Source organism: Haliotis asinina, chromosome 12, assembly GCF_037392515.1.
Source record: "Haliotis asinina isolate JCU_RB_2024 chromosome 12, JCU_Hal_asi_v2, whole genome shotgun sequence".
In the NCBI taxonomy this organism is placed as follows: Eukaryota; Metazoa; Mollusca; class Gastropoda; order Lepetellida; family Haliotidae; genus Haliotis; species Haliotis asinina.
This window is the reverse complement of record NC_090291.1, coordinates 20,930,100-20,944,031: the sequence shown is the minus strand read 5'-3', so window position 1 is coordinate 20,944,031 and position 13,932 is coordinate 20,930,100. Positions and strand designations below refer to the sequence as shown.

The 13,932-nt window shown below is 40.2% G+C and overlaps 1 protein-coding gene across 4 annotated transcripts in view; it reads right to left on the bottom strand.

Annotated features, from left to right (window-relative positions):
* LOC137259035 (zinc finger homeobox protein 4-like) overlaps nt 1-13,932 on the bottom strand; it is a 137,831-nt gene that overhangs the window by 26,937 nt on the left and 96,962 nt on the right. For all 4 annotated transcript variants that reach the window (XM_067796740.1, XM_067796743.1, XM_067796742.1 and 1 more), the window contains one exon: nt 6,342-9,480. In XM_067796740.1, coding sequence (XP_067652841.1) covers nt 6,342-9,426 — 3,085 coding nt within the window. In that variant the 5' untranslated portion in view covers nt 9,427-9,480. The remainder of the gene's footprint in view (nt 1-6,341; nt 9,481-13,932) is intronic.

The window sequence follows — 13,932 nt, the reverse complement described above, 5'->3', positions numbered from 1 at the left end:
GAGTGCTATATTTAAATGACAAATAAAGAAGGAAGTAATGATAACCAACAGGAACCATGATATCAACAGTTGTGGAACGGAACAATTAAAACTGGAACATGTATTTATTCCTATTTAGCACCATACAGCTTTTCTGTCACATGAATATCAGGAACATTGGCATGTTTCTGTGAACACCAAGCAAAGCTGTTTGGAGGATTTGTACTAAAATGAAAAACTGGAAAAAAAATACCCCCAAAACAAAACAAAGATGGTAGGGGGAGGGTGCACACAGCCTGGTGTCAAGTGTGCAGCACCGTGTACAAACTGCGCCGGCACGGCCAAGTTTCGCAACACCGCTGCAGAAGATCAAGGGTCTGCATTGACAGTATCAACACAATCCTGCGTAACGGCACAGGTAGCGGACACCTCCATGTAGAACGTGTTTGACAAAACCATCAATACCAAGCAGTGTCAAACAAACACTCAAACAAACACACAACTTGCAAACTGGCCACAGCTTCACTCAGATTGGGACGCAGTCAAAGCCAAAAGGAAAGCCGTGATCAAGTGTAAACGGCCAATATAACATTTTCAGTAGCGTACAACAAATACTTGAAACGACATTTCGTAATTGGAATCAATTTTCTTCATGAAGAATAAACTGCATGTTAAATTTGGATTGAAATATGTTCAATTTCCCCTGAAATTCTCATATCAAGCCTGGTCTGTCGCATTATTTCTGAGTCAAAGACTTTCATGTCATTCAGCTTCTGCATATATTGCTATAATATTAAAGTTAGATTTTAATGTTTAACATTGTGATATACATGTGCAAGATACATAGTCATGATATCAGTTTGTTATGAATAATTGGAACTGCAAGCTCATGAAGCTTTATTGAGTATATTTTGAACTTGGTGTGATCAGCAACAAGGAATGGTCTATGGATATACAACTTCTCTATAAATATGACCTTACACTTGCTTGATAACGGTGTTAGTAGCTACACCAAAATTTCACTCCTATTTATCATAAAAGAAGCTGAATATCCATAGGTCTCTCTCTGGTGTTAAAGATAATGAAAGATAAACTTTTAGGTTTATAACATATACAGATGAGCAGTCTGGAAAAGAGGAAAAACACTGAGGATGGAGGTTAGAGACAGTATTGAACTCGGACTCGCTTCATTTATCCTAGATTGCATCAGAAATGATGGGACGACAACATAAATCACACTGATTATTCGCAGGCCATTCTATCGGTGGCAATAAAACAAGGGCCATGTCCGACTTAATCTCTTTGAACTGACTAGCATTGTAAATGACCCTAAAATTAATCAGATCCTTGAGATAAATGAGCAGAGCTGCCTTATGTAATCCTCTAACCAACCTAGAAGATCTGGAGGAATGAGAGGCAACGGACACAGACCTGAGGGTCAATGCTAGGAAATCTCTTAAACAGAATGCATTTAATGAAAACACTCTGCAGGTGATGGCAGACAGTTACACCTTAATGATTTAAGGATGGGCAGTTGTTGTTTACGCTCTGAATACTTGAAAGAAACTGAACTACATAAAAGAACAGGTTACAGAACCACACTGTGTTGAATGAACAGCTTCAGGCCAAACTGGTGAAATAAAAGAATTAAGGGGTGGGGGGTAATTGGAAGGGGAGGGGTAGGGGAGAAGAATGGGGTGGGAAATGAGAGGCCACATCAGGATGTAAGCTGAAAGGGTTGTAATTAAACTACTTCAGAGAAGTAAAACATTAAAAGCTATATACACATATGTGTATGAGAGGACAAAGGGCCGTTCTATGAAGGTGTGATGGGGTATTGTGTAATTAATCACTGTCATGTTTCCTGAAGAGATCCACTGAAAACATGGACTCAATGTGCTGGGATAGTCATATAGGGTTATTGCATGGGAAGGAAGGGCCTGCCTGTGCGATAGTTGATGTGGCATCTGAATACTCATTAACTGCCAAAGTGGGTGAGGAGCCTGCTGGTGATGTTAGGAAGAAAAATGGTAGCAGGGGTAATGAAGAGACCATTGGGGTAATGGTGGGGTGAAGGGAGGAGATGGGTGGGAGGGGAACTCAACCAGTGCTGGCAAACAGATGAGCTGGTGAGATTCATGACCTTGAATTGATGAGCTGGGTCTGATTCACAACCTCAAAAGGATGAGATTGGTTGGAATTGTAAGGTTGCGTGGATGAGATTGGTTGGAATTGTAGGATGAGTGGATGAGCTTGGTTGGGCTTGTAAGGTTGAGTGGATGAGCTTGGTTGGGCTTGTAAGGTTGAGTGGATGAGATTGGTTGGAATTGTAGGATGAGTGGATGAGCTTAGTTGGGCTTGTAAGGTTGAATGGATGAGCTTGGGTGAGTGACGGAGTGAGTTTAGTTTTATGCCACATTCTGAACCAGACAATTCAGTGATCAACATCATGAGCACTGATCTGAGCAACTTGGAATTGATGACATGTGTCAAACAAGTCAGTAAGTCTAACCACCTGATCCAGTTAGTTGACAAGCATGGTGTGGTGTGGTGTGGTGTGGTGTGGTGTGGTGTGGTGTGGTGTGGTGTGGTGTGGTGTGGTGTGGTGTGGTGTGGTGTGGTGTGGTGTGTGGTGTGGTGTGGTGTGGTGTGGTGTGGGTCATCTTCACCACGAATAGTTTCTCCAACTATTATGTTTGTGTAACGATATTTAAAAGCTTCACAATCATCTGTCCCTTTTGAGAAATCTATTTATCAAATACAAATCTGGCACCAGCTTCATCAGTTGAGTGTGAGGTTTCTCATGGGCAGACCACATGATGATACGGTAAGATAGTTATTTCCTCACCATATATTCCAACACTGAAACAGGTGAAAGCAAAGACTTCTGCTGGACATTCATGGTGTAATAAGGATTAGGGCACAGAAACTGTTTTCCTAGCAAATGCCTTCAGTCAGACTAAACTGACCAGTCTCTCGCCACCTAGACGTGGACAGGAGCCAAAGCAAATTTGCAAGTTGACCAAACCAACAAGAGGGCAAAAACTCTGCAAGGACATGATCACAAATGACCGAGTCATCTTAATCTGTATAATCCTGCATGGACAGTTTGTGTATTTCACACCTCTGGACAAGACATGCTATTGTTTCAGTCTTGACGTGTGGATCAGTAGGGTGTTTACTTCATGGGCAAACATGGGGTGGGTCACGACACAAACAGAGGACATCGAAGGACATAGGAAAACCACAAATAAAAGAAGCTACCACGGGTGTGGCTAGTGACTCATGGGTAATTAATCTGTCTAAATTGTAAACTTTAACTGTAGCAGAGCAAGCATGTCATTAGATTGGAGCAGAAGCATACAGTTGTTGCTTAAGATAGACATAATGATGGCTGACGGTTTACGTACTATCTCGGTAGTGGCAAGCCATTAACAATCTCAGTCTAAAGCATTTATCATAGCCTAGTCTTAGCTATATATTACAGCATTTCTTTAGAAAGTGGCACAATTGTGCTCAGCCTTGAAAGGAGGAGTTTTATAATGAGCATACAGTTTCTTTCAAAGCTTTGTCCCAGATATTCGTCTATTCAATATTAAAGTCAAATGAAAGAGGAATGTATTTCCCAGATGAGAGCTGCATATTTACGCCTTTGTTTCGGGCATTGGTACACGCTAGCGACATTACAGTCACATGACCCTGCTCAGGGAGAGGGGGCACTTCTTCTTTTGTGAACAACACGGTTTTACTCGTCGCAGGACACCATGCAAAATGATCCTTTATCAAATATGAATTCTTTTCATTACCCTAATCTACAAACAAGCTGAAGGACCTGTCAGTTAAAACTGTAGCGTGGTGTCCTACATAACACAGTGAAGACACATAAACATCTCAGTCAAACACACCATAAAGGCACTCTAACACTGCTTACAAAAGTCACTTTCAATTGCAACAGAACTGAACAGATTGTGACTGAAAGAAAATGTTAATGGGTAGTCTACTACAAAGGCTGCATTTGAGACAGATCAGAATGACTACAGGTGGTTGAACCTGTCTTGAGCAAACATGTCGAGAAAGTCATAACTTGAATGAACAAATATGCTGGCAATTATGTCAGTGGAAGTTTAGTGTGAGCAACATCTTGTGTCAAATACAGAAATCCCTGTTGTCCATGCCTATGTTATATCTTCGACAAGCACCCACTCATGAGTTCTACCTTGCCATAAATCATCTCTCAAGATCACCCCAAACATTCATAAATGTACTTTGTAAATTACCTAAAGTTTTGAACTTTAAACACTTCCCAAATTCCTTCTATTCTTGAACATAAATGTGAAGATAATCACTAAAGTAAAATTTCAAGTTTAACCACATTAACAGCAAGTTGTAAACTACATCTCTAAACAGCTGAACCTTGAAATGATAATCTTCAATAGTGGATAATACACTCATGTGTGTACGAGTTGTCTGCTCTTTGGCATGGGGGATCAAAACGGTGATTTTCCTTGGAAGCAGAGAGTTTGGGTGTCTGTGAAGGATGTGGTTAAGTAGAAACACAAGCTGCCACAAGGCAATAAAACTGCTAAGGCCAGGGTGTAGATATATCATCAGGGTAACACTATCCAAGACTGGAAATAACCACTGAAATCTTAGCTACTCTCAAATGACTTCCAAACAGGACAGCAACAAGCCTTTAATTTCAGTCTTCCACACACTGTAATTCTTAGTTCAGCTCATCCACACAACTAAGACTTGAACATTTTACAGAAATGAATTGTATCCTGTTTTGTAAGTGTCAACTTATTAAAACCCAATCTAGCCTAGCCATGTTAGATATTGGTGTGGGAACGCAGCCTCTGATTCACAGGTGTGTGAAAGGGCACACAGATATTCAATGAGATTGTGAATGATGAATAGTTCAAATCTGAATTACACCTTTGGTTGTAGAATAGTCACTATGTTAGCTCTTAAGGTTCAACTTGAAGATGAAATAATAGATGAAAAAGTCTTCTTAACTAGATTTAATAGCCCCAAACTCCTTTGGATGGATTGAAAAGCAACATATGTGCCTTGAATGGCAAGCAGTTTGTGTTTACTCCCTGAAGCCTAGTTTAATGTTTATTTAAATGATAAAACAAGTCAAAAGATATTTTTAGCATAACAGGTTTTGTAATAGTATTCATCACTGCAGGCCTAATCAGGTCACATCCAGGGACCCACCCCTCCCCTATGAAACCCACTACCCTTATCATGATATAATACCCTCACACCAAGCCATCCCACTTGAAATTTCCACCCTAAGCATAAAGACCACTTGTGTGATAAGGGAGTTTTATAACGAAGTTATTATACTGACAGTTGTTATAATGAGGAGTTTGATTGTGCTGACCTGCTTTATAATGAGACACTAGCGTAATCAACAACATCCTGTTACCTGCCTGGCCAGTCGGGTCAACACTGATATTAAATTGGCAGCCATATTGAAAATCAATTCTTAAAAGCTACTGTCCTATTCACGCCTTCTCGCCTATTGTTTATGAATTATAGATCTTTTTGTCATTACATCATGATAGTCTGGTAAAGCCTTCAATTATTAATCAAAACACTCAGTTTAAACTATCTTTCTTAACAATGAATTCACTTGTCTTGTTATTTTACCTCGTAAGTTGTAACTTTCCATTACAGTGTATTTTTGAATATTTCTCTCATCAAAGGCATGGACATTGTTTTTCTCATTTAAAGGAAAATTTTTCATGGTGTTGAGAAATAACGATAAAAAGATGTTTATAATGGCGATCTTTTGTGTGCAAGTTTCGTTTGTCTCCAGTAGTAGCTGAGCATGTTAACTGATATTGATTTTTCAGAATCGTGACTCTCATCTACTTTAATGTTAATTTTACTGTGTTGGAATATGAATGCTCTACGAGTGATAATTACTCACAGATATCCATGGCTACCAGACTACTCCCCTACACAGCACCACATTTAAACTTTGACAACTTTAAAATACCTGAAGATTGCTAATAAAAATATTTCTGATCATATTGTTGCCAAAGATACCTCATCATTAAGTTACTAAAGAGATTTACCCCAGTTACATAAACCTTTACATTTGTGTTAGTATCATAAACTCTTACTTTAAAGTGCTACAGTTGAAAACATGACTTACATCCATCTTGAATTTGTCCAGGTCATAATGAGCAGGCATTGATAAAATATGTGCCACCAGTTGTTCACATAGTATGAAGATCAAATGTCCAGCAGCCCAGTCCAGCCCAAGATGATTTGAAATGTCAGGGTTTCTAAGTATGATATAGTATACATAAACATTAGGGTGTTCGAATGTTCTTGAGTTATCTTACCTTCATCATCAAAGTCTATACTTTCTCCATCAGTCAGTTCTTTGACAACGAAGAGGTTGGCAAGGTCTTCCACAGGTGTGCCTGTCTCTTGTGCCTGAACCTTGACCTGGTTCTCTGCCTGCAGGTGCTTCATTGAGTGGACATGCTGGATGAGGCGCAGCTTGGTACGGGTTGACACAAGACATACTGTACATTGGTAATACTTGGGGGAAGCCCCACTTAACTTGGCCTCCTCTCCTTGGAGGTGCCGGAACAGTTGTGCACTGCCCTCATGCTGCAAGTTGCTGCCGTGCATCTGCAGCTTGTGAATACTGTTGGTGTAGTAGTCGCAGCAGTTGCAGCGCACCTGAATGGGGTTGCTGACGTTCAGGTACTTGAGGCGCCATTCGTTGTTGCTTCCCCCTTCCTTGATGTGGTTCACCAGCTGAAGTCTTTGGATATGTTTGTCAGTTTTGCAATGCAGCTGAAAGTTGGCTTTGAGGTTGGTCTTGTATGTGCACAAGTTGCACATGTACGTACCATTGTTGACCACAATGTGCTCATTCTCACGCTGCTTGCTGCGGTCATGCTGCAGATGTTGATGAAGGGCTTCTAAAGAGTCTGTGGAGAAGATGTTACACACACAACACTGGTACAGCTTGGAGGAGTCAATGTTCTCAGATCCAGTTTGAGGAATAGCTGTGCCATTTTCTTTAGTCAAATTAACTGGTACCTCAAAACCAGGGGGAAGCCCAGCCATGAGGACCTGTTGGTCGAAAGGAAACATCCCTCCCGACATTGGTGATGGCAGCCCAAACATGGCTGGATCCTGCTGCCCGAGCATCATCAACTGGTTCATCTGGATGTGCATGTCCCGTTGCATGTGCTTCATGTTCTGTTGAAGCACCATCATGTTGTGCGTGTGCTTCTCACTTGTCATGTGGATGCGAAGGTTCCGCGCCACTGTGGTTTCATAGTTGCAGACATCACATCTCCAGGTCTGTTTTGGCTTGGCTTTCTTGTACTGACTGTCATCATTGTTATTGAAAGGAGATTGCTGGGGAGGCATCTTGATCTCATTGCTACCATTAGCAAGATCCTGCATGTTATTAATGTGCTTGTCTGATTGCATGTGTATACTGAGATTGCCTTTAGTTGTTGTTGAGTAGTTGCACACCTCACACCGGTATGGCTTATACCCACATGAGTAGGTCTCACCACGAGCAAGTCGTGGGTGGGCCTGGTTGGTTATGCAGTAGATGCATTGTGTGTCATTGTCAGGATGCTTCTCCTTCATGTGGATTTCTAATGTTTCCTGGTACTTGTAGTGCCAGTTGCACTTCGGACATTTTAACGTTTTACAGGAGTTCCGAGAGTGCATCATTGTCATGTGACCACCAAGAGACTGGGAGGAACTGAGAATCATGTCACATTTTGGACACTCCACACCTTGTGCTCGGCCCTGAGGATGTTCATCACACATACCAAGGAAGCCTGTGAAGGTCTGGGAGTTTACAAGAGAGGGGCTAGGTACACTAGTTACAGATGATGAGTTAATGGTTGAGGTAGAGGCAGTGGTGTCAGCGTTGCCCTCACCTGGTAACTTCAACTTCTCGCTGTTGACTTTAGGACTCTCTGGATCACCCTTGACCTTGGTACTTTTGACTGAACTATCTTCTGCAGATTGGGAGCTACCCAAAGGTTCCTCCTGGTCAGAGTCCTTGCCATTTGAGTCACTATTTTCCTTGTTCCCGTCAACATCTTCAGATTTCACAGCAGACTGAGAATTGGTTACCCATGAATTAACATGCTTTGAGGACACACTGTCATTTGCTGACTGGTTTTCCAATGCTGAAGGTAATGAGATTTTTGGTTTTGTATACACATAACTCACAGTGGTAGATTCCTGCTTACTGTTCGAGCTGAGAGCATTTGCACACATAAATGATGGACTCTTGGAGCCAAAGGAAGCTGATGAGGATGATGCTGGTGCAGGCATGGGCTCTAGAAATGACATCAGAGGCCTCTTGCCTTTACCAACACCCTGAATTATTGCAGATGCATTTTTCTGAGACATTATTGTCCGTTCCTCCTGATTGAGGTGCATGGAGTGCTCAGTGGTGGCATGTGCTGTGAAAGACTTAGCAAATCCAAATGACAACTTGCAGATGAAACACATAAGGATGGGTTTGGTGGGGACAGTAAGAGCTTCAGACTTAGCAGAAGAGGAGGAGGTAGATGATGGCATGTGGTTTTCATTGCTGTGGGACGAGTCTGAGGACTCCTCCCCTGATTTCAAGTCTTTCCCTGATCGCACATCATACACTCGGTAACTGTGCATAATTGGTGCTTCATGGGTAAGTTTCTGGGAGGAACTAGATGTGTTGCAGTAACTGTTCAAAAATGACGATGGATTTCTAGGTACAAAAAAAGCATTTGAAATAGGGTGTAGAGTGGGGACTGTTGGTGACAAACCCTTTTTGTCTATAATTGCCCCATCCTGCTTTGGGACATCTAAGTCAAGGTCACTGATTTCAGAGTCACTTCCTTCAATAATGTAAGCAGAACCATCAGGGTTGTAAACAATCTTGCCATTAAAGCTTTCTCCGTCACTCATTTCACTTTCATTGTCGGCAAAATTTGGGTCTTTTGAATCTAACCGGGCACACGAATGATCCATATATTGTTGCAGCGTGAGGAAGTCACGGTTGCAATCTCCACACTCAACAGGGTCTTCCTCACAATCTGACCCAGCGCCTCCATCAGAGTTACCTCCCTTGACCGGAGAGGCAGCCTCCATTTCTAGAGGAGTAACTCCTAGACTTGTATCATCATTTGTCACTGAATCTTCAACATCTTTCAATCCTTTATTAGCAAGCATTGCTGACTCCTTGTAGTTATAGAAGTTGTCGCTTCGCTCCTCGCTGTGAGAGACAACCATGTTGTTAGATGCCGATTTCTCTTCAGTATCTGCTGCTGCGTCTGCCGCTAGAGGGTGCTGGTCCCCCATGGACAAGGAGGCTGACTGAGGGGCTAGTGGAGGATACACACACGACAATGACTGGGACTGCACAGCCCCATTCGTGCTCAAGGACCCCACGTCCATGGCAAGCTCTGTTTCATTCTTGGGGCCATGCTGCTCCCTCCTCACTCCGGCAATCTGAAGACAGAAGGGAATCATCAGCAAGCGGCATACAATTTCTGTTTCTAATGCTAAGGTTTCAGATCACATTGTCAACACCCAACAATGCAGGTTTGTAGACAGTGCCATTTCTGTGTAACACCTACTTCTCTCATGTGATATTTCCACATTCAACATATTCAAAAAATACAGATTAAACACCCACTCACATTCACAGCAGGATTAGTCCTCATTCACAAATTCAACAACTAGTTTCAACACATGACTTAATAATCAATGACATGACACTCCTTGATTGGCTGAGACAAATGCGACACCAAAGGTATATAACAGATCCCAAATGAACTCAAGGTTGTGAGCAAAGAAGTCACGGAGTTCAAGCAAGGATCATGACTGTGTCGTGAGTATACCAATCTACAGGTACCTCTCACAATGCAATGCAATTTCAGTGTGGTAAGTGCATCCATCATGGTTTAACACCTTGATGTAATCATCCTCTTCGTCTGCCACACAAGCTGCATTGATTACAGAACAATTACATCAAAATGGCCATAACTAACCCCTGGCCAAAGACAGCCAACACTATCTCAGTATGTCACACTGGTATCATGTTCATCAACTCATACTGTCATAATCATATTCAATAATGTTCTTCGCCATCTGTTTGAATTATAATTTATAAATTGTTTCATTAAATATGAAAAACTTCAAACATAGTCACAAACTTGAGGATAATAGTTATTCCCTATCATTAATTATTCAGTTTAAACAAAGTTGCCATTTTATAATATTATACAGCAAAAAATGTAAATTTTTAAGCAAAAAATATACATTTCCCTTGCAGAATTATTTAATTTTCATTAGTCATTTTAACTGTACTTTCTAATTGCATATACTTCATACATATTTAATGTTGTAGCACAATTTTTTAGGCTATGAGAATTTACCAGAACTATCAAAAAACAAACCTACAGTCGGTGACAAGGAATGCATCCGGTTGTTCATAAGTCCAGATCAACAGCAGAAAATATTTAGTGATATTCTTACCCAGCGCAGTCATCAGAATGACATCATGCCTTATAGAGCGACTCTAACAGCTAGCGGAGAGTCAGTAAATGTTTGAATGGCAAGGAAACAATGTGCTTAATAATAAATTGATACGAGCAAATTAATCAAGCCTCAAGCTGTTGTTGATCAATAGTATATTAAAACATTATCCAACCCCAATACCGTTATCTGTCGCAGAGAAATGTGTTATGCTCATTAATTTCTATTCTTATTACTTTCCAGAATCAATTTCTTCCATAGAAAGAAAGGACGATAAAAGAAATTTGCGTCTTTCTGGCAGCCCAAGAGAGGCTGTTGCATTGTCAGATGTATGGGGAATAGTCCTCACACATTTTGTCAATAAATATCTGTTACCATATGTATTGTTTTTAAAATTATGCATATACCGGCAAATACGAATCAATTCTAGCCTTCCGTATTAATAAGGGAGCCATATTAGAAGTTGTCACATCTCCATGAACAGGCAACAGGTGGCAGTTTGGTGGGGAAAATGTGGCACTATGGCTCACAATGTATAGATGCAAGTTTTGCTAATAAAAAACCTGCTTTTAAAGCGTAACAGAAAAGAGTCAAATCTACTGGAAGAAAACAAACAGCAAAAAGATCTTTGTTCCAGATTTACTTGGAATTATGTTTTAATCCTTGTAGATGATATGCTGGGTAATAGTTGTCTGGAGTTATCACAACACTTGGATACGGCAAAAGATCAACAAACTATCATAATACTTTGCTTTTGCTTCTGAAATGAAAAACAGACATCACAATTTATCTATACAAGTTATAGCCCTCAAAATAAGTATCTTATCATTTTCGCAATAATGCAACACATCAAAATAAAAGATAAATAATACTCAAAACTAATTATGACATTATAACCTACACAAAAATAAAAAAATTGGTGTTTGTTAAAAAATATTTCAGATAAATTAGAAAAATAACAATTTTGGGTTATAAAATGCGTCTTTTTTTATTCAGACTTAACATAAATCATAGCTATATAGAGAAATTGAATACCTGAGTCTGCTTGATAAATTAAGCAATTTCGATATTAAAAATGACATTTCAGAAAAGTGATAAAGTCTTAATGAGGAGGTTAAAAAACAGTTCGTTAGCAAAGTGCATAAGCAGCTGGTTCAAATGGAAGTGCAGCAACCATTAAAGATTGACTTCACACAGGATCCCTTGGTGTTATGGCTCCGCCTGACCCTATCTGGGGCTTTCCGCCTGGGCGGTGACATATGATATATCTCTTAAAACATTAGTAAAAATATCACAGTAAAAATTGAGTCATAAATCGGGTGATTTTATTTTTACCATTTTCACTTGTTTAATGTGTTGAAATATTAGACAGAGGTAATGTATAAACATGCAACACACATCTCCTTTTATGATGCAGAGCATATTGTTCTTTGATTTCATGTTTTAATTATATTTCCAGTTTTACCAAAATAATACCACTTTAAGATATTGGAAGGAATTCCCTCCAAGGCAGTGACAAACATTTTAAAAAATCTTGTGATAATATTTTTATAGTGGAACCTTTCAAAAGCATCATGTGTACAAAGCATACAGGGTGTTAATTTCAACTATCTAAAAACCAAGTTCAAGATGCAACAAAATCACCAAGTTCCTGATTATTGTAACAAAAGAACAAAGCAAAGGCCGCCAAAATACAGTAGGTAAAGTTATTAAGACTTTTTTCACACTGTCATTTATGCTTTTTGTTCCCATAAAGACGCTGGAAGCTGAGAGTGTTTGAGCGAGATAAGCTTGGTCCATTATAAGGGAATTTGGCTGAAGTCTGGGCTAGGAATTCTTAACGGATGTTTCTTACAAATAACATCACACTCACACTAAAACATTTTTATAGCTTTCTATTTCTGCTTCCAAGCTATCTATCTAATTACAAAGACTGCAATGGGTATAAATTTTCTTTATGTGTCATTCCTTCTACTTCAGTACAGGTCGGGGAATTTTTACACTTTCATAACTTTTCATCTATAAAGATAAAAGAAAAGTTTTGCCTACTTTAATTTTTCAGTTGAGATTTTCATACATTCCATTTCATCAATTGAGGTGGCAGTGCCTCATACTTAAGTTTAATTGCGCTAAAATACATCATACTCATCATGATCCATATGGATACTAACATATGGCTGTCCGTGATATAACAGAAAATATTCGGTTTGGAAAAATGTTTTCATTAGTTTAGGCAACGAATAATTGGGTTTAAGAGCAAACAATTCCACATTTTTTAATGAAGGTTTTGAAGTATTTTTAGACATCTTAGAAAAATAGTAAGTATGTTTCCTCATCAAAAAAAATTAAAGCAACCATGGACAACATGTTTCCTACAATTGATAATAAGGAGGACTTGATATTTCTATTTCCCAGGGATGTTTGGTGAAGTATAATTGACTGGTATGTTTATCTGAAGTAATATCAAGGAGACAGGCCAACAGGGCAAAGGTCGAAGTCTAATCACAGCAAGCAGCCTCTATCAGAGTCCTCAGTTTTAATTTTCTTCTTGAATTCTCATGATGACTAACAGTCAGTGGAAGACTTATGCCTTAGTCATTCTGCATGGTGTAGGATAGGGAGTAGGTATCCTTTACCCAATCTCTACTCTGTTCAAAGACACTGATTGTGATGAGAGCATTCTTTTGTGGCATTCCCTTGCACTGTGAGTTCAACCCAACCCTCCCCTGCCGGCCCCGCCATTCACATTTCCATAATATCCCTCCAACTCTCCCCCTTCCCTTCCCCGCCGTCGCTCCAAGTCGTCTCGCACCTCCCTCCATCTATCTTCCGCGGCGAGAAGACCACCTACAATAATATTTTAGTCGGGAGTGTGTTTACAGTTATGTTTTTTTAAAACTCTACACTTGTCGGTGAGCAAGACTTGAGCCCTCTTTCAACGAGAGCTCTTTCTCCCGCTAGTTGCTACTGGTCTGCAGGGTCTATGGACTCGCAGATAGCAGAACCTAAGGGCTGCTACATTTAGCGCCTGGCCTGTTGTCCTCCTGGTACCGGGAGCTATAAATGGCTAGGGTGATACTGGCTGATATCAAGCGTTGACCTGGTGTGAATGGTCTGCTCATCAAATCTACCTCAGTGTTGACTATGGTGCAATATGGGTTAGGCGCTCGGGACAGGGGTGGAGCAGCAGGGCGGTAGATTGCCTGCCCTTAAAGGGGCTCTGTTTGGGTGACCAAACTAACAGCTGTCAACATATGATAGCCTCAATGCCCATTTTGTGAGCTTTAGTTATGGAATATCAGCATGAAAAAGATAGGTCTACATGCCTTCAGATGTTTCATAGACAATTCATTCCGTGATATCTTTTAGTCAAGTCAAAAAAGATTGTTCTAGCACAACTTTTAAAACTAGATCATTCAGTGT